The 25,176-nt window shown below is 43.8% G+C and overlaps 1 protein-coding gene across 1 annotated transcript in view; it reads left to right on the top strand.

Annotated features, from left to right (window-relative positions):
- The window catches only part of LOC144000342 (uromodulin-like), a 103,742-nt gene extending 78,852 nt beyond the window's left edge, over window positions 1-24,890 (top strand). Inside the window, exons 15-19 of the mRNA XM_077494133.1 lie at window positions 3,389-3,551; window positions 10,487-10,565; window positions 15,612-15,632; window positions 20,132-20,152; window positions 24,277-24,890. Coding sequence (XP_077350259.1) covers window positions 3,389-3,551; window positions 10,487-10,565; window positions 15,612-15,632; window positions 20,132-20,152; window positions 24,277-24,341 — 349 coding nt within the window. The 3' untranslated portion in view covers window positions 24,342-24,890. The remainder of the gene's footprint in view (window positions 1-3,388; window positions 3,552-10,486; window positions 10,566-15,611; window positions 15,633-20,131; window positions 20,153-24,276) is intronic.
- Window positions 24,891-25,176: the final 286 nt, after the last annotated feature.

The following is a 25,176-nucleotide window of genomic DNA, read 5'->3' as shown; positions in this document are numbered from 1 at the left end:
TAATAGGTGGCACTGAAGGGCACTGATAATCAGCACAGGTGGTCACTGATAGGCGGCACTATTGGGCACTAATAGGTGGCACTGAAGGGCACTGATAATCAGCACAGGTGGTCACTGATAGGCGGCACTGATGGACACTGATTGTCGCTGTTATGGTTGCACTGATTATCAAGACACTAATGTTCAGTGCCCTGATTATCAGTGTAGATGTCTCCTGTCACACTTGCTGGCTACCGACTTTCCTCTTCTCATACTGTGACGGCGCGTGAGGAAAGGAATGCCAATAACCAGCAAGTGTGTTTACATTGTGATCAGCTGTGATTGGACATGGCTGATCACATTTGAAAGGACCACAGTGATTGGCCCTTTACCCTGATCTGCTATCGCAGCGTGCGCCGTTTTTTTTTAAGGTGTCCTTTTTTTTCCCCACAATTCTAATACGACAATTTGTTTTTTCTACAAAATTGTCACATTAACAGGTTATTTCTCACATACAACACATGCATACTTGCAACTACACCCCAAAACACATTCTGCTATTCCTCCTGAGTATGGCGATACCACATGTGTGAGACTTTTTCACAGCCTAGTCATATAAAGAGGCCCAACATTTAAGTAGCACCTCCAGGTGTTCTAGGAGCATACAGTAAATGACATATCAAACTTGTTGACTACCTACTACACTTTTGAACATGTCATTTTTTTCCACAAGATACTAATGGCTTGTTTGACACTGATGACACTATGGGCACAGTGACACTGATGACACTGATTGCACGGTGACACCGATGGCATTGATGACACAGATGACACGGTGACACTAATGATACTGTGGGCACTAATGACACCGTGGGCACTGATAACACTGTGGGCACCGATGACACTGTGGGCATTGATGACATTGTGGGCATTGATGACACTGTGGGCACTGATGACACTGTGGGCATTGATGACACTGAGGGCACTGATGGCACTGTTTGGGAACTGTATTATCTCTTGAACCGGTTGTAGAATACTTACATATCACTCTCCCTCCTCGCATCGGTCTCTGTGTGAGGAAGAAGAGTCGTCAATGAGAGATGATATCATATGCTTACATATGGCTGCTATGATTGGCCATTTACCACGATCTGTGATTGGTTGTGTGTGTATGTGTTATGCATGCTACAGATGCGCCACTTTACAGGCATATTAAGGGGACCCCCAGGCATGATATTTAAAGGAATTTTTTTAACTTTTATTGTTGCACTTTAACCACTTGCCGACCAGAATGGCACGGGCAGGCAAATGGGCGTAAATATACGTCCCTTTAAATTTGCCGCCCTGCCATCGGGAGCGTGCCGCCGGCGGCGCGCTCCCGCGCTGGTCGGGACCCGCGATCGTCTTACGGAGCGGCCGAATGAAGAAATGCTGTTGTAAACAGCATTTCTCCATTCTGCCTAGCAACTAGTGACGCTGATCTCTGCTCCATGTGATTGGAGCAGAGATCAGTGTTCACTAAATGAAAGCCCAACCCCCCCACAGTTAGTAACACACCCCTAGGAACACTTAACCCCTACACTGCCACCCACTGGTTAACCCTTTCACTGCCAGTGTCATTTACACAGGAATCACTGCATTTATATAGCACTGATTATTGTATAAATGACAATGGTCCCAAAAATGTGTCAAAAATGTCCGATGTATCCGCCATAATGTCGCAGTCACAATAACAATCGCTGATCGCCGCCATTACTAGTAAAAAAAATAATAATAAAAAATTATTAATAAAAATGCTATAAAACTATCCCTATTTTGTAAACACTATAACTTTTGCGCAAACCAATCAATAATCGCTTATTGCGATTTTTTTTTAACAAAAATATGTAGAAGAATACGTATCGGCCTAAACTGAGGGAAAAAAATGTTTTTTTATATATTTTTGGGGGATATTTATTATAACAAAAAGTAAAAAATAATGTGTTTTTTTCAAAATTGTCGCTCTATTTTTGTTTATAGCGCAAAAAATAAAAACCGCAGGGGTGATCAAATACCACCAAAAGAAAGCTCTATTTGTGGGAAAAAAAGGACGTCAATTTTGTTTTGGAGCCACGTCGCACGACCGCGCAATTGTCAGTTAAAGCGACGCAGTGCCGAATCGCAAAAAGTGGTCTGGTCTTTGACCAGCAAATTGGTCCGGTCTGAAAGTGGTTAAAGGAATTTTTTTTACTTTTATTGTTGCGCTTTAAGCATATTTAAAATCGCCGCTCCGAATAAAAAAAAATATTGTTTTAAAATATTATTTAATTACTTAGAAAAAATTATGTTATTTCACACTAGAAGAGGAAAATTAAATTGTAATACTTACCTCCAAGACACAAGCAAATTTGCCCAATTTCACTTCACCAAAATTTCCACAATTATGTGATTTTTTTAGGCAGAATTTTGCCTACAGGGGAAAGGCATTGGAGTGAGCGAGGAAGGATAAATTATTATGGTTTAAGGCTATTTAATTTGATTGGATTTCAAGTGTTTTTGATTATTTTATTTTATTTTTTATTTTTTATGAGACAATGGGAAATAGCAAATCAAGTCTTCTTTTTGCAATAGCACTTTTTCTTATTTTTTATTTTTTACTCTTATTTTAAATTGCTTGCTTTTATTGTTTGTTTTTACATTTTTACAATTTTTATAACATTAAAATATATTTGAAAAAAGCAAAGAAGTGTCCAAAATATTTTGCTTCAAATTGTATTACGTAATGAGTGGACCTCTAGTTTGCAGAACAGACCCCCAATCAAGCAATCGCCTGTTAAGTAAAAACATTTTTGTTATGCCGCGTACACACGACCAGACTTTTCAACATCAAAAGTCTGACGGAATGATTCCAGCAGACCATTCGATCGTGTGTGTGGGCTGCAGCGGACTTTTGATTTGCAAAAGTCTGACAGACTTTAGAAATGGAACATGTTTCAAATTTTTCCGCCAGAACTCTGCCGGACCCAGTTCCTACCGAGAAATCCGCTCGTGTGTATGCTAGTCCGACGGACAAAAACCGACGCGAGGGCAGCTATTGGCTACTGGCTATGAACTTCCTTATTCTAGTCCGGTCGTACGTCATCACGTTTGAATCCGTCGGACTTTGGTGTGATTGTGTGTGGCCAAGTCCGTTCATTCGGAAAGTCCATCAGAACTCTGTCAGAACTCCGTCGAAAGTCTGTCGGACCTAAGTCCGGTCGCGTGTACGCGGCATTAGAATTTAATCAATGGGGAACAATCCAGAAATGACAGAAGCAGATCAGGAAAACTGCTACAGGAAATAATTTATTAATCAATGGAAATTAATCACATTTCTATCTGGATATGGTTGAAAATTTTCTAATCCTTTGTCTGATGATATCACTTTTAGATGTCCCAACAAGAACGACCAAACAATCTCTGTGCTGGAAAATGGAGTGTCCCTTAGAGGTCGCTTTTCACTTCAAGTGTTCAAATTTCTGGGAGGATTCAATCAGATTTATTTACACTGTCAGGTGGGATTGTGTGACACCTCCAGCAAAGTGTGCGCAACTGTGAGTATTGATTGTTGAAATGCGTTTACCTGTAAATCAAAGTTGAGGTTTCAGCAGAGCAGCAGAATTCAGAGTTGAAACAGATCGTTGTGAACCGTTTCTCTCAAAAAAAGGGATTTTGTTAATCTGTTCGGCTAATCTTGTGGTTTAGAGACCCCTGCCACACTGCACAGCCAGAGAGATAACTTATCTGTTCCCCGAATCAGCAATACAACCTCCTTTGGCACCGGGCTGCAGATTGGACAATGAGTTATCATAGTGATATTGATGGTAATTATCTAACGAGCGGGCTAGAGATAGAAATGGGTACACCGCAGCCTGGAAATCTAAAGTAGGACCGGCACCCTCTAGATATGTAGTGTGTTAGAGGGGTGGAAAGCACAAGGCAGACTGAAAAGAGTTGCACGTTTTTGGGGAGGTTAAACTGTTTACTATTCCAACTGTGCATACCGGTAGGCTAAATGGGCTCCACTTAAAGTGGTTGTTAAGCCACTATATGCAATTTATACCATCCTCTGTGTTTAATAATCCTGTGTTCCCCAGTGTCTGTGTTTTATAAAAAATAATAAGCCAATCTTTACCTATTTTCAGAGCGCCTCACGTGACCTGTCCCCTCTCTGCTCTCCCTATCTGACAGCTGCGGTGGGTGGGGCCGAGATTCCCCCGCTGATGTCAGTCGGGAGGGGAGGAGGAGAGAAGAGAGAGGCGGCCGGTCATGTGAGCGCCAAGTGGTGCTGTGAAAATGTGTTTCATAAAAATAAGACGTTCTTTACCTATTTTCAGAGCGCCACTCTTTGCTCACGTGACCTGTAACCTCTCTGCTCTCCCCGTCTGACAGCTGTGGTGGGTGGGACTGAGATTCCCCCGCTGATGTCAGTCGGAAGGGAAGGAGGAGAGAAGAGAGAGGCGGCCGGTCATGTGAGCGTCGAGTGGCGCTCTGAAAATGCGTTTCATAACAATAAGACGTTCTTTACCTATTTTCAGAGCGCCACTCGGCGCTCACGTGACCGGCCGCCTCTCTCTTCTCTCCTCCTCCCCTCCTGACTGACATCAGCGGGGGAATCTTGGCCCTACCCACTGTAGCTGTCAGATGGGGAGAGCAGAGAGGCGACAGGTCACGTGGGCACCGAGTGGCACTCTGAAAATAGGTAAACACTGACACTGACAAAGATACTGGGCACACAGAATTATTAAACACAGAGGATGGTATAAAACCTTTAATGCAACCTCAGCAGCAGCAGTGTGGGGGGGGGGAGGCACTGACACGGAACTGACAGGCAGGGAGGGGGGAGAGTGGACAGAGGTGGACTGGAGAGCTGCGGATGGCGGATACACGTAAACTGACCACGGTGTCCAGGCTCAGCAGCCATGATAAACCGTGATCAGTTTACAGGGGGAAAGGCAGCAGCAGGCATTATCAGCCAGGTATTTCAGGTGATATAGGGGGGCCAAATTATACAGCACAAGCACTGTGCTGTATAACAACCTTTAAAGGAACAGAATTTTTTTTTGTGTAATAAACACATTAACCATTTGCTTACTGGGCACTTAAACCCCCCTCCTGCCCAGACCAATTTTCAGCTTTCAGCGCTGATGCACTTTGAATGACAATTGCGCGGTCATACAACACTGTACCCAAATGAAATTTTTATCATTTTTTTCCCCACAAATAGAGTTTCTTTTGGTGGTATTTAGTTACAGCTCGGAGTTTTATTTTTTGCTAAACAAACAAAAAAAGATGCAAAAAAAAAAAATCATGTTTAATAGTTTGTTATAAAATGTTGCAAACAGGTCATTTTTCTCCTTCATTGAAATGCGCTGATGAGGTGGCACTTGTGGGCACTGATAGGATGCACTGGTGGGCACTGATAGGCACGGTTAAGGTGGCACCGATAGGCACAGATAAGGCGGTACTGATAGGCACAGATAAGGCAGCACTGATGGGCACAGATAAGGTGGCACTGATGGGCAAAGATGGGCACAGATAAGATGGCATGGATAAGTGGCACGGATGGGTGGCACGGATGGGCACGGATAGGTACCACTGATAGATGGGACTGATGTGCACTGATAGGCGGCACTGCTGGGCACTGTTGGGCGGCACTGATGGGCACTGGTAGATGACACTGATGGGCACAGATATGTGGCATATGAGGTGCAGCACTGTTGTTGAGGCAGATTGTGGGCACTGATAGGTGGCACTATGGGCACTGATGGGTGGCGCTATGGGCACTAATGGGTGGCACTAAGGGGTGGTACTGATGGGTGGCACTTTTACTATAAGTAGGTTGCACTGGCGGGGGCAGGTGGGCACTGATGACTTGGCCGTGATTGGCACTGAAGTCCCTCTCACGGCCGCAGGCTGACAGCTGATCACGTGGTAAGGGGTCGGGATCGACCCCTTGCTCCGATCCGTGATCAGGCGAGTCTCATAGACTCGCTGATCACAGAGCGCGCCGCGCGCGCCCCTCAGGGGGCGCGCAGGCCGCTCGTGCTCGGGACGACGTCAATAGACGTAGTCCCGCCACAGCAGGTCCGCGCTGTAGCTGTCATTCGGCTATAGTGCGGATCTCAAGCGGTTAAGCTGTCATTATTATTGTGTATACATTAGTGGTGGGGATAGTAGAGTGTAAGCTCCTCTGATGCAGAGGATTGGCTCTGTTTTTTCCAAGCAGCATTATATTTTGTGTGACAGCTTTATAGCATAATAATAATAATAATAATAATTATTATTATTATTATTATAATAATAATTGGAATAATTAGAGTAAGTTCTTCTGTTGGTTTATCCTTTTTGTATTAAATATAATCATTGCCTTTGATAAACTAATGAAAAAAATTTTAGAAAAAGGAAAGATAAAATTCTCCATTAAAAATGTAAATGTGCATTTTAAAATTTGTATAGAAAATAATGGCACATACATTTACAATGAATTTATAATTTATTGCAATGTTTATTACTTAGGTATTTAGTCAATTGTATTATAAATGAATGCCTTCATAATAAATAGATACATGATGTATTTTTTTTAAATGTAAGCTATTCACTATTTGTAAAATACTCTAAATTGGTAACATTAATTTGCTCCTCTAAAAGAGATTTGAACAATATACATCATTAACTAACTGATATGTCTAATAAAATTCGGCTTTTTAATTGCACTGTAAAAATGGTCTGATTTACATAACACCGAGGATCTTTTTGAAGATTAAAAAATACATTAATGCCGCGTACACACGATCGGAAATTCAGGCAGCAAACGACCAATGAGAGCTTTTCATTGGAAAATACGACCGGGTGTATACTCCATCGGAATTTTGCTGGCTGAATTTCCGCCAGCAAATGATTGAGAGCAGGTTCTCAATTTTTCAGACGGAAAAAGTTTTGATCGGAAAATCCCAATCGTCTGTAGCAATTCCGGCGGGCAAAATTCCTACGCATGCTCAGAAACAATTGGACGCATGCTCGGAAGCAATGAACTTCATATTCTCGACTCGTCTTAATGTTGTACATCACCGGCGTTCTTGACGGTCAAAAATGCAGCAAACGTTTGTATGACCGTGTGTATGCAAGCCAAGTTTGAGCGGAATTCTGTCGGGAAAAACCATCATAGCTTTTTCATCTGAGAATTCCGAACGTGTGTACGGGGCATAAGAATTTCTCTCATACCTTTGGATGTAGAAACCCTCAGAATTTGAATTTGTTTGAATAGCTGAAGGATATATCCAGAACATCTGCGAGAAAAGAATTAACAGTTAAAGCGGACCTCCACACTCAAGTGGAAGTTCCACTCATCGGATTCTCCGCCCCCCCCTCCGGTGCCACAATTGGCACCTTTCAGGGGGGAGGGCGGTGCAGATACCTGTATAATCCAGGTATCTGCACCCATTTCTGGGAATAGCTAGCCACAGATGCCCCACCCCCCCCCCCCATTGTGTTGTGGGAAACACACAGTTCCCAGGACACAGCAGGGACCAGTGAAGACGTGCAGCACTGCTCTTGCATGCGCAGTAGGGAACCGGGCATTGAAGCCGCAACGCTTCACTTCCCGATTCCCTGACAGAGGATGGCAGCGGGGGCAGCCGAGAGATGGGCGATTGCTCGTCATCTGCTGCCGACATCGCTGGACCCTGGAACTGGTAAGTGTCCATTTATTAAAAGTCAGCAGCTGCGGTATTTGTAGCTGCTGACTTTTAATATTTTTTTTTTCAGGTGGCAAGGGGTTAGGGTTTGGGTGAAAAGTTGGAGGTACATGAAGATGAGATTCGATATTAGATGCTGAACAGACCAACTAAATAACTTACGGTGAACCTTGCTACACAAAGTCATACAATTTTAGGCAACAGTATTATCATTGTAGCAGTGGCGTCGGGAGGGGGTGCTAATGGGGGGCTGGTGCCCCTAGTGGGCCCCCAAAAAGCCCCGGGTGTCGGGCATTCACAAATGTATTATTAGCCCTTGACTTGGAGCATGGCCAAGTGACATAGCAGGTACCACCTTCTGGAGCCTGTAGCGCCTATGATGGACATGGACAATGCCGGGACCGCAGGATGTGTTATGCCCATCATAGGCGCTGCAGGCTCCAGAAGGCGGGAATTACAATGTGGCTGCCTCACTGAGAAGGTCCCCACTTGGAGCTCGGGCGGGCAGCTCTCTGGCTGCCTGCTGTCTCCTGGGATGGGTGCGCTGATGCCGCACACTATGGCTGAGCTCCAGGTGGAGCCAGAGGTCACGGTTACCTGGAGTCTAACATCACATGTAATGGGTCAACTAGGTCAGTGCATGTCAGTGTGTGTCAGGTAGGTCAGTGTGGGTCTGGGTCAGTGTAATGGTCAGTGCATGTCAGTGGCAGTGTAGGTCAGTGTATGTTGTCAGGTAGGTCAGTGTATGTTGTCAGGTAGGTCAGTGTATGTCAGGTAGGTCAGTGTGTGTCAGGTAAGATCAGTGTGGGTCAGGTAGGTCAGTGTGGGTTAGTCAGTGTAATGGTCAGTGTGCAATAGGTAGGTCAGTGTGGGTTAATCAATGTAATGGTTAATGTGCATCAGGTAGGTCAGTGTAAGTCAGGTAGGTTTAAGTGTGTCAGGTAGGTCAAATTGTGTCAGGTAGGTCAGTGTAATGGTCAGTGTGGGTCAGGTAGGTCAGTTTTTAGTGAGCAGCATTGATGGGCAGCAACCAGCAGGTGAGCTTACCTCCCCGTCGGACTCGGTCTTGGTCTTCGGGCTGAAGCCCCTGCTCTAGCAACGCCCCTGCATTGCATTGTATCCGACCTCCCTTGTTGGTTGCTAACATGCTGGTGGCTTCTTGCATAATAACAACCAACGATGCAACTCCAACCTAATTCCGCAACCATCTATAATTCCCTAGCCAGCAGCTGATTGTAAAAGGGTTGACTATCTGGGGGTCCCTTTTAGAATTGAGCTCATTGTTGGCTCTTTGGACATTCATCTGAAAGCTAGATCTTCAAGGTGTTCCGTGTGGACAAATGTGACAGCTGCTGGCTGCCAATGGTTACTAGGGAAGCAGCGGGCACTTGCACCTGCCGTGTCCTTAAGGCTGGATTCGCACTACGGAGAATTGGCTCTAGGTTTCCCCATATCCAATTCGCGTGTCAGGAGATTGTGAGCTCTCAGTGGAACCGGTTCACACATCTCTGGAGTGGCTTCAGAGCAGATTCTTTTATTGGCACGTTTTCTCTTTGTCCAGAGCGAATTGCACAGGAGTCCAGTGCGTCTAGCAGGTCCGTTTCAGGTCCAAATTCAGCCAAAAATTCAGACCAAAATCAGACCTGAAACGGTGAACGTGTATGCACCGGAACCCCTGATGTGAGCCGCTCCATATGGCATTGTGAACCCAGCCTTAGCCCTTGTACACACGGTCGGAGAATCTGTCGGAATGCGTCTTATCGGATCGTGTCGTCAGATAATCCGACTGTGTGTGATATGCATCGGACTGATTCCGTCCAAATCTCCGTCCGACCCAATTTTCCAACATGTTGGAAATATTTCCCGACCAACTGGGCCGGACGGACCTAATCCGATCATGTGTAGAGAATTTTCATCGGACCAAGTGCAACGCATGCTCAGATCAAATTCCTACATCAAAGCTATTGGCTACTAGCCTGAATGTAGTCCCATCGTAACGAAATTATGTCATCACGTTCTGAAAGATCAGATTTTTCGCCAACTTGGCCCGACCGTGTGTATGCAACAGTTTCGGACACAATCCGTCGGACTAAATCCGACGGGCAAAATCCGACGGATTTGGTTGGCAAAATCTCCGACCGTGTGTACGTGGGCTTACACTTATGTCACCTGGTCCATTCACTAACATGGCCAGGAATCCCCATCCATGAAAGGAAATGGGTGGAGATCGGAGGTATTACATTATTACTGTATAGGCAATGATGTCTCCACTATCCCCGCCTCCTCCCTTGTATAGCTGATGACAGTTTGGGGAGCCGTCGTTCGGCTAGTGGTAATAGTGGGATTGGTCCAGTGAGTCAGGTTGTCTATTTTATTTTTGGCAGGCAGCTGGAATTGTATTTGTTGGTGGATTTACAGCAATGGGTTTTAGTTTGAGGTTTTTATATATGTACCCCATATCTCAGTCACGATGGAGGGGGGAGGCAATATTTGAGAGTTGTCAATTACAAGAAGAGAGAGGACCTGATGGGGAACTAGTGTCTCACCTTCAGCATCAGGTTCCACCCACTCAATGTCACGGGTTCATAGAGGACTTCTGGCTGTGGACATTTTGTGGAATTAGATGTAAAATGAAAATGAAGGCTCTTTCTTTCAAAAAGTTGGAAAAACTATTTATAATCACAAGCAACAAAACTGAAAAGTTGAACTCTTTGCTATGTATATAGTAATGTAAAACTATTATTGTTTCTGGCCCTGGGTAACAGTTTGATGACCCATTTTCTGATTTTTAGAGTTGTCCTTCAATGAGAGCTTCTCCGCTGGGCAATAATGATGTGAAAAATATGACTCTTGGACCTATAAAGCAGAAAGGTAAGACTTATTTCTAATAAAGAATATTTTTGGAAATAGCTGGTGTAGCCTATACAAATACAATATTGTCAAAAGTATTGGAACACATGCCTTTACATGCACATGAACTGTAATGGCATCCCAGTCTTATGTTTGTTCAATAGCCCCAAGGAAGGGGGGGAGTCCTTTCCCCCAAACCGCATGGCTTTGATATACTTGTCGATATTACAATACCTTTTAACCTACTTTCAAATCCACATTCTTTTGGACACCAGGTGCTCCCCTCTTCCTACTTTTCCAAGTCTGCATGTGGAAATAACCATAAGGCCATGGAAAAAAAAAGGCAGCAGCCCAAACCCCAAGAGGTTTCATTACCATCACAACAACCCACCCATGACCAGTGACTGATCCAGTCGGTTCAGCATGGTCTCCAGCACAAACTTGATTCTCACATGGCCAGAACTGTATATTCCAGCCTTGTATACCATTCCACATCTAGAACGTGAAAAGCCTGTGAACATTCACAGTCATCAGGAAATACTATTTTGGTTGGTGCAAGCCAAAGAAATTTCCCCTAATCCCGCGTACACGCGACCGGACTTTTCAAGGGACTAGGTCCAACGGTCTTCCCAACTGACTTTTGTCGGAGTTCCAATGGACTTTCTGAATGAACGTACTTGGCAACACACAAGCACACCAAAGTCCAATGGATTGAAACGTGATGACGTACGACCGGACTAGAACAAGGAAGTTCATAGCCAGTAGCCAATAGCTGCCCTAGCGTCAGTTTTCAGACAATACAGACAAACGGATTTTTCTACCGGACTTGAGTCCTTCGGAAAGATTTGAAACATGTTTTATTTTTAGGTCCGTCTGACTTTTGGGGAAAAAAAAAAAGTCAGCTGGAGCCCATCCACGATCGTAATATCCGACTGATTCGTTCCGTCGGACCTAGTCCGTCAAAAAGCCTGGTCGTGTGTACGCGACATAAGAGATACTTTATTGGACTCCTTCTGCCCTTCCTCCAGTCTGCTCTGGATCATGGATATGATTAAAGGGCAATTCTCAGCATTGGCTGTAGTGTTTCGAAGGCCATTAGCTTCTCACTCTCTATGTAACGCTTTAGACCAGGTTGTCTCACACATATCTCCCCTCCTCCACTGTTTCTCCATGGGTTCTTTTGGCCCTTCAGTAGCTGCCCTTAGAACCTGCCAAGGACCTCACTCTCAAGGTGTCCATTATAGTTACTATTATTTATTTATTCATTGCAGGTACTTCTAAAACCCTCAATTTATGTAGCACTTTACATATACATTGTACCTTCCCATGAGCCCCTAACCCTCAAGGAGCGTACCATTTAAGGTCCCTAACTCACATGGATACATACACATATGGGGGCAATTTATACAGGAGACAATTAACCTCCCAGCATGTCTTTGGAGTATAGGAAGAAACTGGAGTACCCGGAGGAAACCCACGCAGGGAGAACATGCAAACTCCACACAATGACCCTAGGGCCGCTAAGCAAAAGTGTTAACCACTTAGCCACTGTGCTGCCCCCATCGCCTCTGCAGGGGAGGTCTGTGAGTTATCAGTCTTAACCCATGAGGAGATCTTCTACAGGGAAGTCAGGCATTTTTCTCCCCCTTTTCAATCCACAAATTACTGTATATCTTATTTTATCTCAGCAAACTGCTCTATGTTCACATTAAAATGTGATGAACTGTATATTTCTAGAAAGTCGTTCAACAGATTAAAATTAGGCTTGTGCAATTCGTTTCGTAACGAATCGAAATTCGGCCGAATTTTGCATCTTTCGGACATTCGGATGCATCCGAATGTCCGAATAAAAAAATAACAAATTACAACGAATACGAAAGAAATATAACGAATGAATTTGAATGAATTCAACATGATTTGACATTATTTCAACTGCATTCGAAATGATTTCAACATGATTCGACATTATTTCAACCGCATTCGAAAATATTTTGTGACCCGAATTTAGGGCCATGTATCTCGGGGTCACTTGGTGCTAGACACTTCAAATTTGGATATGTTATAGTGCTAGTATTATTGTGTTTGCATACCAGATTTGGGGTTTCTAGCTATAAGTGACCCCCAGATATGTGGCCCCAAAATAGGGTCGCAAAATGTTATTCTCTGCTCTATTAACTAATAACATTTTGCGACCCGATTTTGGGGCCACATATCTCGGGGTCACTTATAGCTAGAAACCCCAAATTTGGTATGCAAACACAATATTACTATCAATACAACATTTCCAAATTTGGAGTTTCTAGCACCAAGTGACCCCGAGATAGATGGCCCTAAAGTTGGGTCACAAAATATTTTCGAATGTGGTTGAAATAATGTCGAATCATGTTGAAATCATTTCGAATCCGATAGAAATATTTTCGAATTTGGTTGAAATATTTTCGAATGTGGCCGATTTTTCGAATTCGGTAGAAAACTAAACGAAATCCGAAAACGAATTTAAGGAAGTTAACGAATATAACTAAACGAAATTAATGAATTAACGAATTAAAACGAAACGAAACTAAACAAATTTTTTCCTTTTGCACATGTCTAATTAAAATACGACTTATGCCGCGTACACACGATCGGAATTCTCGTCGGAAAAAGCTCTGATGGTTTTCCCGATGGAATTCCAATGGAATTCGGCTCAAGCTGTCTTCCCTACACACGGGTCACATCAAATTCCGATCATTTATAACACGGTGACGTACAACACGTACGACGTGACTAGAAAAAGGAAGTTCAATAGCCAGTAGCCAATAGCTTCTGTCTGGTAGTTGAATCTGAGCATGCGTGATTTTTGGCGTGTCGGAATTGCATTACACACGATCGGAATTACCGATAGAAAGTTTTTCCTTCGGGAAAATTGAGAACATGCTATCAATTTTTGGCTGGCGGAAATTCGGACAGCTAAATTCCGATGGAGCGTACACACGGTCGCATTTTTCGATGAAAAGCTCTCATCGGTCTTTTTCTGGCCGGAATTCCGATCGCGTGTACGCCGCATTAAGGTAAAAAAAAATAACTTGCTGAAAGTTTATGCAGAAGTAATGATGTGCTATTCTCTTTTTCCTTTTATATCTCTTCCTTTGTTTGTAGAAAATTGGACATAATGCCTAGGCTTAACTTTAGTAGCTGGTACGGTATATTCTGATAAACTAAAAGTAATTGACACGAAAAAAAAAAAAATAATAATAATATATATATATATACAGTGGTGTGAAAAAGTGTTTGCCCCCTTCCTCATTTCCTGTTCCTTTGCATGTTTGTCACACTTAAGTGTTTCGGAACATCAAACCAATTTAAACAATAGTCAAGGACAACACAAGTAAACACAAAATGCAATTTGTAAATGAAGGTGTTTATTATTAAAGGTGAAAAAAAATCCAAACCATCATGGCCCTGTGTGAAAAAGTGATTGCCCCCTAAACCTAATAAGTGGTTGGGCCACCCTTAGCAGCAACAACTGCAACCAAGCGTTTGCGATAACGTGCAATGAGGCTTTTACAGTGTCCTGGAGGAATTTTGGCCCACTCATCTTTGCAGAATTGTCCTAATTCAGTTACATTAGAGGGTTTTCGAGCATGAACGGCCTTTTTAAGGTCATACCACAACATCTCAATAGGATTCAGGTCAGGACTTTGGCTAGGCCACTCCAAAGTCTTCATTTTGTTTTTCTTCAGCCATTCGGTGGTGGACTTGCTGGTGTGTTTAGGATCATTGTCCTGCTGCAGAACCCAAGTTCGTTTCAGCTTGAGTACACAAACAGATGGTCGGACATTCTTCTTTAGGATCTCTTGGTAGACAGCAGAATTCATAGTTCCTTTTATCACGGCAAGTCTTCCAGGTCCTGAAGCAGCAAAACAGCCCCAGACCATCACACTACCACCACCATATTTTACTGTTGGTATAATGTTCTTTTTATGAAATGCAGTGTTCCTTCTACGCCAGATATACTTGGACACACACCTTCCAAAGAGTTCCACTTTTGTCTCATCGGTCCACAGAATGTTGTCCCAAAAGTCTTGGGGATCATCAAGATGTGTTGTGGAGAAATTGAGACGAGCTTTGATGTTCTTTTTTTCTCCTTGGAACTCTGCCATGCAGGCCATTTTTGCCCAGTCTTTTCCTGATGGTGGAGGCATGAACGCTGACCTTAACTGAGGCAAGTGAGGCCTGCAGTTCCTTGGACGTTGTTGTGGGGTCTTTTGTGACCTCTTGGATGAGTCGTCGCTGCGCTCTTGGGGTAATTTTGGGCGGCCGGCCACTCCTGGGAAGGTTCACCACTGTTCCATGTCTTCGCCATTTGTGGATAATGGCTCTCACTGTGGTTCGCTGGATTCCCAAAGCTTTGGAAATGGCTTTATAACCCTTTCCAGACTGATAGATCTCAATTCCTTTCTTTCTCAATTGTTCCTGAATTTCTTTGGGTCTCGGCATGATGTGTAGCTTTTAAGGATCTTCTGGTGGACCTTACTGTGTCAAGCAGCTCCTATTTAAGTGATGCCTTGATTGTGAACAGGTGTGGCAATAATCAGGCCTGGGTGTGGCTAGAGAAATTGAACTCAGGTGTGGACAACCACAGTTATAGTATGTTTTAACAAGGGGGGCAATCACTTTTTCACACAGGGCCATGATGGTTTGGATTTTTTTTCACCTTTAATAATAAACACCTTCATTTACAAATTGCATTTTGTGTTTACTTGTGTTGTCCTTGACTATTGTTTAAATTGGTTTGATGTTCCGAAACACTTAAGTGTGACAAACATGCAAAGGAACAGGAAATAAGGAAGGGGGAAAACACTTTTTCACACCACTGTATATATATATATATATATATATATATATATATATATATATATATATATATATGTGTGTGTGTGTATATATATATATATATATATATATATATATATATGTATAGTTACAGTAAATCTTTAAATTTATAAAAATACAAGTACAATTAAATAATAATAATAATAATAATAATAATAATAATAATAATGTGTGTCTTTATTTTACTTTCAGTTGCTGAGTCGTTTACTGTAGGTAAGCTTGACATTTTTGGTTCATTGGGTCATTATTGAAACATTTTGCATACATAGACCAAAAAAAATTGTAAAACCAACAGTAATCTTGCAAAGTAAAACATATCCATAAACTCAAAAAGAGGGTACAAATCTGCATGTTCTCTTAATGTGAGGCAAGCATACATGGTACAACCATGACTGCAAGTTTTGTAGATGGAGTCTGAAAGGGTGAGAAGAGGAAAGTGGGAGAAATAGAGGGAGGAAAAACAGAGAGAGAACAGACATGAGGATGATGGAAAAACAGAGAGAAGTGGGGGCCCGAAACCCCCAGTGGGTCAAATATGAGTCATAGAAACCACATTAAAAGTGGTACATTAAAAACCTTGGATGGTGAGCATCATTCATTCCAGAAACATGCTTGTAATCCAAAGAACTTGTATATCAAAGCAAATTTCCCCATAAGAAATAATGGAAACTCAGATGATTCGTTCCACAACCATGTATTCCTAGGTCCTTCAGTTTATAGTCCATATAAAAAGATTATAGCAATGTGATAGGTTGTGTAACCATAAAATGTCCATCTACAAATGGAAGCCTCCACAAGGGCAATAGAAGCAAAATCCAGCAGGAGCTCCAGAGTATAAAAGAGAAGAGAGGAGCCTCTTAGCCCTTGTATACACAATCAGAGATTCCGACAACCAAATCCGTCGGATTTTGTCCGAAAACTGTTGAATACACACAGTCGGACGAAGTTGTCGGAAAATCCGATCGTTCAGAACGTGATGACGTTATTTCGTTACGACGGGACTACGTTCAGGCTAGTAGCCAATAGCTTTGATGTAGGAATTTGATCTGAGCATGCGTGGCATTTTGTCTGATCGGAATTCTCTATACATGATCAGAGTATGTCCGATCGGACCATTTTGTTGGAAAATATTTCCGGCAAGTTGGAAAATTTGGTCAGATGGATATTCCGACGGAAACAGTCCGATGGAGACCACACACAGTCGTAATATCCGACAAAATGCTCCGATCGGACACATTCTGTCGGAATCTCCGATCGTGTGTACAAGGGCAAAGTGTAGCAATAGGGTTACATTTAATGAAGGTACGACATTTAGCAACTCACATGGTTGGTGATTAAAACAGGCCCATCTAAGTATACAGCATTTAGTAACTCACATGGTTGATAAATAAACCTGGCACATCTAAGTGTGCAGGCATCCGGGGTAAAGCTGTCCACATAGACCGCCCCCCACACCGCCAGCTCTCACCGCTATCAGTCTGCAATCGTGACCAGGAAGACTACCCTGCAGTAGAGCGTTATGAAAGCGAGGTTTGAATTGGTCGTGGAGTGCAAAGTGGAAGGGATGACGTCAAAGGCGACTGTGGTGGACTGGAGGACGGTCTATGTGAACATCTTTCCCCGGACGCCTGCGTACTTAGATGTGTCAGGTTTATTTATCATCCATGTGAGTTGTTCCTTCATTAAATGTAACCATATTGCTGCACTTATGCCCTGTACACATGATAGGATTTTCTGACAACAAAATCCATGTTCTTTTCCCCCGACGGATGTTGGCTCGAACTTGTCTCGCATGCACGCGGTCACACAAATCTTGACGAAAATTCCCGAAGGTCAAGAACGCGGTGACGTACAACACGTACGAAGTTCCGAGAAAATTGAAGTTCAATAGCCTGTTGCGGCTCTTCTGCTTGATTCCGAGCATGCGTGGAACTCTGTGCGTCGGAATCGTGTACGCGCGATCGGAATTTCCAACAACGGATTTTGTTGTCGGGAAAATTTGAGATCCAGATCTCAAATTTTGTGCGCCAGAAATTCAGATGGAAAATAGTTTGATGGAGCCTACACACGGTTGGAATTTCCGACGACAAGCTCCCAGCAAACATTTTCCATCGGAAAATCTGACCCTGTGTACGGGGCATAAGAAGCGCCTCTCTTCTCTTTTATACTCAGTTGTGACATGACGCTACTTGTATATCAAGACATCGCTTGTATATCAAGTCAAAATTTATTTAAAAAATGTGCTTGTCTTGCACAACACTTGCAGACCAAGTTACTCCCAATCCAAGGTTTGACTGTACATGCAAAGGAATAGTCCAGTGGGGGGTACTGACACATGTCTAAGCCCTTGTACACACGGTCGGAGATTCCGACGGAATGTGTCCGATCGGACCGTTTTGTTGGATATTCCGACTGTGTGTGGTCTCCATCGGACTGTTTCCGTTGGAGTATCCGACGGACCAAGTTTTCCAACTTGTTGGTAAAATTTTCTGACAAAATGCTCCGATCGGACATACTCCGATCATGTGTAGAGAATTTCCGATCGCACAAAGTGCCATGCATGCTCAGATCAAATTCCTACATCAAAACTATTGGCTACTAGCCTGAACGTAGTCCCGTCGTAACGAAATTACGTCATCACATTCTGAACGATCAGATTTTCCGACAACTTTGTCCGACCGTGTGTATGGAACAGTTTCGGACAAAATCCGTTGGACAAAATCCGACGGATTTGGTTGTCGGAATGTCCGACCGTGTGTACAAGGGCTAATACCAGATCACAAGAGCTTGATGGTTAGTGAAATTAGGTTTTAGGTTCAGTTAACAAAGTTGGGCAGCACTAAAGGAGTGAATTTGAAGAATGGGCAGTAAGCTCAGAACTGGATATAAAATTGTCCGACAACATGATCCGATAGGACTTTGTCCGATTGTTTGTAGAGAATTCCGATCTGACAAAGTGCCACGCATGCTCAGATCAAATTACGAGACCAAAGCTATTGGCTACTAGCCTGAACGTAGTCCCATCGTAATGAACAAATGTCACCACGTTCTGAACGATCGGATTTTCCGACAACTTTGTCCGACCCCCCAGTATGCAACACCAGAAAAAATCCGACGGATTTTGTTGTCGGAATGTCCGACCCGCGTGTACAAGGGCTAATAGTCCAATTGGGGTTTTGTCACCAAGGTTGACCCATAATTAGAAATTTAGAGTGCCAGAATTGAGCTTTTGCAAATATATATTCTAAATGAACATGTTCGTTTAGGGTTTTAAGCTTTACATTTTAGTAATAATTAGCTGTAATTTAATCATAGTACATCACACATAAAAAAAAAAAAAATGCAATAAAATTAAGTAGACATTTTCTCACAGGTTAAAGGGATTGTAAAGTAAAAATAAATAAATAAATAGCAAACAAGTTATACTTACCTCCACTGTGCAGCCCGTTTTGCACAGAGTGGCCCCGAACCTGCTCTTCTGGGGTCCCTCGGCGGCTGTCTCTGCTTCCTCCCGCAGGTACGTCTCACATTCATGGGAGCTCCCCTCGCATGGTGAGAAGCATCTGCGGGCGCGCTCCCGTGCTATAGCCGCTCGCTGTTTCACGCGGCCACGCCCCCCGGCGCTCCGCGTCAGTGAATGTGATTGAAAGCAGCGCGAGCCAATGGCTGCGCTGCTTTCCATTCATCCACTCCAGCCAATCAGCGGCCAGGCTGAGTGATGAAGAGAAAGTCGAGGACGAGCGCGGGGCTTTTGAATGGTGAGGTAAGTAAAACGGGGGGGCTGGGGGTGCAGGCACTGTGAGATGTTTTTTTCACCTTAATGCATAGAATGCATTAAGGTGAAAAAACATTTACCTTTACAACCCCTTTAACTGTGAAAATTATGTGGGCAAAATAACCTAAGGAGTAAATTTTATCCTTGTTGAGAGCATCTGTGCTCATATCAGGCATCCAATCAGAACAATATTATTATTATTGTTATACAGGATATATATATAGCGCCAACAGTTTGTGCAGCACTTTACAATGTTAGGGCAAACAGTACAGTTACAATACAATTCAATACAGGAGGGATCAGAGAGCCCTGCTCGTTAGAGCTTACAATCTAAGAGGGAGGGTCAAGTGATACAAAAGGTGATCACTGTGGGGGATGAGCTGATGGAGAAAAGGAAAATACAGTTGTGAGGCAGGATAGGCTTATCAAGATTAAGAGAAGGGTTTTCAGGGATCGTCTAAAAGTGGATAGAGTTGGGAGATAGTCGGACAGATTGGGGTAGGGAATTCCAAAGGATGGGAGAGGCTTGGGAGAAGTCCTGGAGTCGAGTATGAGAGGAGGTGATGAGGGAACTAGAGAGCAGAAGGTCTTGGGAGGAACGAAGAGGATGATTTGGTTGGTATTTTGAGACTAGGTTAGTGATGTAGCTGGGGGCAGAGTTGTGGACGGGTTTTTAGAAACATGGAGCATAGAATGAATTAAAATTTGTCTTGATATTAGTAGTTCCCAGCACAGTAGCTTTGAGAGCCATATAAGGCTCCACTGCATATACAGTATTTATATATATATATATATATATATATATATATATATATATATATATATATACACACACACACATACATATTTCATATTATATAGAACAAATGAACAAATGTAACGAGTAACATAATTTTTGCTATGAAAAATATCTGATTTTTTTGCATTTTATTTCTAGCTGCTCTCACTTCTGGTGGAGGTAAGTAAATATTCTAATCAATTTTATTTTAATTTCAAATTTTTTATTGTGAACAACACAAGAACAGAAGATACAAACAGAAGTATTCAAGCCTGAGAGCGCGGCACATAACGCCAGATACAAAAAACATTACTAGCGCACTCTAAGTTGGAACAAGGGGACACACTGGTGTATTCGCTAAGAGGACATCCAGTAGAAAAGAGAATAACCCCCCACCCAACATCAATGTAAAACAATAAACAAATTGCAGAGGCAGAGGAGAATGCAGGGTAAGGCTCGGTTCACACAGGGGGCGATGCGAGGCGACACGACTTGCCTCGCCGCGACCTGCCGCGACCTCAGCGGCGACTTGCAAATGACTTCTGTATAGAAGTCAATGCAAGTCGCCCCGAGGTCGCCCAAAAGTAGTACAGGAACCTTTTTTCTGAGTCGGAGCGACTCGAGTCGCTCCTCTCAGAACGGTTCCATTGTACAGAACGGGGGCGATTTGTCAGGTCGCGGCACGGCAAGTCGTGTCGCCTCGTGTCGCCCCCTGTGTGAACCGGCCCTAAGGGTGATAGTCAGCCTAAGGACCTTGTTCTTGTCACAAGGAACATAACTAGGGAATTTATAGCCATAGGCTAAAGAGAAAGAGAGGAGGGGAGGATAAAGTAGGAAGGAAAGACATTCTAAGAGAAAAAAGGGACAGGAAGGGAGAGAGTCAGTGTCGGCGGGGACCACACGGGAGCCCAGAGGGCCATCAAACCATTCAGTTTCAGGGCGGACTAAATTTATGGCACAAGAAGGCTTGTGCCAAAGTCTGGAGGGAGAAAGTTGTCTGCCCAGGGAGTCCAAATTCGAGAGTGGTGAGGGACACGATCCAATATTGTTGCCTCAATCTTGCTATGAATCATGGCTTGGGTTACCCTATTTTTCGTTTCAGCTATATGGAGATTCGGGGTTTTCCAGGCTTTGGCGATGGTCTGTTTAGCAGCCGTAGTCAATTGAAGGAGGAGGCAGGATTGGGCTCTGGTCTAGTCTCCTTGTATGTGGTTTAGCTAATCAATTTTATTTTATTAAAAGTGGATCACCCTTGGCTGGCTGGTGGAGTAACATATTGGGAGAAAAAGGACTAACTACATAAGCTGTGTCCCTATTCTGGGGCAGGTGTGTTCCTTGCAAACATTGTCATGCTAACCCCCTAACACAGGTGGTCAGGCACTGTCATGTACCTGACAGCAGAGGGAAGGCCTATAGTACAGCCCCGGCTCAGAGACGTTTGTGATGTTTGTGCAGCGGGTGCTTCACCAGGATGCCCTGGATAGCTAGACAGCGGGTGTTGGCAGAAACAGAAAATCCAGGGCTGGTGGCAGTGAGAAACAGTAGGAAGTGGCAAAAGCTGGTGCAGGAAGACTGGTAGCCCACAATAGAGGATGCTCCAGGAGGAGCCAGGCAGGTGCATGCAGAGCAGAAGAGACACATGATACATGGCAAGACAAGCCGGGTTTGTAACAGACGGTCAGATGCAGACATAGATAGCAGACAAAGAGTCATCAAGGTACAGACAGAGATGAGAGCAACACAAGTTCAGGCAGGTAAGTAGAAGGCAGAGGCAAAGTCCAGATACAGGCTGGGATCAGGGTAGAAGATTCACACACAGTCAGAGGCAAGCTGGTTCTAATACAGGAGTAAGCAGGATCAGGTTCAAGAACACAGGTACAGCTGCAGATCAGACAGCAATGTGCTGGTGCGACTGATGCACTTACATATGCCATCTTGGCACCAGCATTACTGGTCAAACACGTGTGTGCATGTGCATTAGTGCGCCTGTGCCTGGCAAGATGGGCACTTGCAGGATTGTGCGCACACATGCACATTTTTATCTTCACTTAAGCATCAGCTGCGTTATGGCCAGCATGTCCCTGACAGGCACTATAGCTAGTTTCAATGTTCTACACCTATAGCAGCCCCCTTTTCTATAAGGAAAGCAGGCCTATTGGTATTTGTTTGCCCCGGGACTTATACACAATGCTATAGTGCCTTGCCACCATGACGGAGCAAATGAAAACTGAACACGGTAAACAGGTACTTGTGGTTGGCAGACAGGCAGAGCAGTTCAATGACAGTTCAGGTATTTGGCAGGCAAGGTTCAGAATAGTCAGGGTCAATCCATAACACTACAAAGAAAAAAGGAGGGCACAAATGCCTAGTGCATTACCTTCAACACCAATGAAATATATTAAAACCGCCAAAGATATACTCACAGGACACGAGAGGATAAAATGTGAGTAGGACACAAAACTCCAGTGACAGGGATATCACACTTCTATGGTTGGAAAGTTGACGCGTTTCGGGAGACAAACTCACTTCAGAGCTCTGAGGAAGGGAATCTGTCTCCCGAAACGTGTCAGCTTTCCCATCGTAGAAGTGTGATATCCCTGTCACTGGAGTTTTTTGTTCTACACACATTTTATCCTCTCATGTCTGAGTTTTTTTGGCGGTTTTAATAAATGTCATTGGTGTTGAAGGTAATGCACTAGGCGTTTGCAGCCTCCTTTTTTTCTTTGTAGTGTTTTGGTGTTTCCCAGCTAAAGGAGAGCAGCTTCACTAGGAACACCTTAACCATCAGAGTGAGCACTGAGGCTTGTCAGGGTCAATCCATAGTAAAAAGGCAGGAAGAAATCCAAGCATATACGATATCCAATCCGAGGTTGTCAACAAGGAAATCCAAACTAGCAGACATGGCAGACAAACAGGGAGCTTGGAGCAGGTGTTAAATACAATATCACAAGTATGATACTGCAGGCTTGGCTGGCTTAAATCAGGTTTGGTCTCCACCCAGGGACTAGCTACATCAAGCACCTTGCAGGTGAACAAGCTGACAAAGAGAATGGATCACAGTCCATACAAGGATGCTGGAAAGAGAACTGCAGCTGTGATGGAGAAGGAGCGCTACATGCTCCTGACAAACACTCTGACAAATTAGGTGGAATTTCAGAAATGTGAAGTTCTTCCTCTGTATAGAGGGATCAGTGTTATTCATCCGAAGAGACAAACTAAGAGTCTTATCTAAGGAAACCCCTTCCTAAGGATGGTATATAGAATAATTCTCACAAGGAATTTAACTCAAGAACATCCTAAGGCAGGGTTTCTCAACCCGGGGGTTCAGCAGAATATCAGGGTTCAGTGAAAAATTCATAGAGGTTCCTCCGGAAATCAACATTGTGGTGGATGTATGCCCCCCCCCCCCCCCCAATGTTTGCAGTTTTGTTCTCAATGCATGCTGACAATCAGTACTGTCTGCACACATTGGTACCTGATGCCTCCTCTGTAGTTCCAGATCCTGTGAACTCAGAGAGAGGTGCCTGGAGTAGTGCAGAATGTGAGAGGTCCAATGGCAGTATGATCACAGACTGGGGGAGGGAGCATAGAGGGCAAGCTTCATGGTCGCCTCCCCTATCCATGCGTCCGGTGGCTTTCAGATGTGTTGTATGGAGCATGGATTCCAATGCGGAGGAGTTGTGTTTTTTGAAGCATCTGGTGGGCTCGGGTCACAGAGAGTGCACTCTGAGCCCACCCAGGTGTGTTACAACAGCGAATGAATATTCGCTGTTGTAACACAGTCAATCAAGAAGTGGGCTTTAACACCGGTCACTCGTTTGGCTGAAAGGACAGGCGCTTCTATTGGATGTCTAGGAGGAAGAGGGGAGAAGCTGCAAGCAGCCATGGAGGACAGGACTCGGATCCGAGCCGCTATATGCTGCCTGCCACCCGCCACAATGGGGTAAGTGCTGGACCTGCCCATGGAGGGGGGGGTAGTTGTTTGCCACTCGGGGGGGGGTAGTTGTGTGTCACTCGGGGGGTAGTTGTGTGTCGCTCGGGGGGGGTAGTTGTGTGTCGCTCGGGGGGTAGTTGTGTGTCACTTGGGGCGTAGTTGTGTGCTGGTCGGGGGGTAGTTGTGTGCCACTCAAAGGGGGGGGTGAGTGTTTGCTGCCCCCCCCAAAAAAAAAACACCAGCCGCTACTGGGTTCACTACAGCATTCTCTGATACTGTCTTACTGGGAAAATAGTGTACAGATTGGGTGACTGTCATCTAATGTTTATGGATTTTTTTTTATTATGATTTTTGTTTTTTTGTCTTCCAGGCACTGCTGTACCAACTGCAAAGCTTTTCATCTCCGCCATTGTATTCCTGTTACTATTGTACTAGTATTATACTGACCCATCGGGGGGTGAATTGGTATCAGATTTATAAATCGGTGTAACTGTACATATTGGGGAAGGGGGGTCTATAAATAATCAAATAAAAGCGCGATCCTCTACTGCACACAACGTCTTGGCGAGATGGTCAATATTAGGAGAACTACTACGGTCTGAGATCCTGGCACACCGATTAAATTCCACACAAACACATTGATGAACGTGCGAGGATTTTGCTGACCAGCATAGCCAGAAGAAGGAAAAAACAAAAAAACAAAGGCAGGTCAAAAATTTGGAAACATCTTTAAGACTAAAAACTTGCCCAAAAGTTTCTGCAATGTATAAATTATAGCCGGGATCAATAGGCGATAGACTGTATATGGCTGAGGGGAATCTTATGATTCAGAACTGTATTTTGATGGTAACTTTATGTGATTATTTTTGTTTAGGCGAATATCATTACTATGGCTAAACATTATTCTCTTGGAATAAAAACAAATATTGTAGAAATGCTTTTCAATAAATATCATACTGATATAATAAATGACATCTAAATAGATTTGTGATTGGTTGACCTTTTTTTTTTGACAATGGTATACCATGGGATCCTTTCATATAACTCTCACATTTTTGCTATGAGCCTGTTTATTCGGGGATCATTTTGTCATTCAGATTGAAATTACCCAGTTGCCTACCTTTGGTGTCTTACAAACATCCATAAACCCCCCCCCCCCTCTGTACACAAGGCGTCTCCTGTACGTCCTGCAGTTTCTTATCTCCCCTGCTCACTCCTGTGCACAGCGCTGGGACCCGGTGTCTGTAGAAAGATGATACCATGACTGGGA

Source organism: Lithobates pipiens, unplaced genomic scaffold (assembly GCF_037356315.1).
Source record: "Lithobates pipiens isolate NorthernLeopardFrog02 unplaced genomic scaffold, aLitPip1_a1.2 Scaffold_22, whole genome shotgun sequence".
NCBI lineage: Eukaryota > Metazoa > Chordata > Amphibia > Anura > Ranidae > Lithobates > Lithobates pipiens.
Note: the sequence above shows the minus strand (reverse complement) of the source record. Positions and strands in the feature narration are given on the sequence as shown.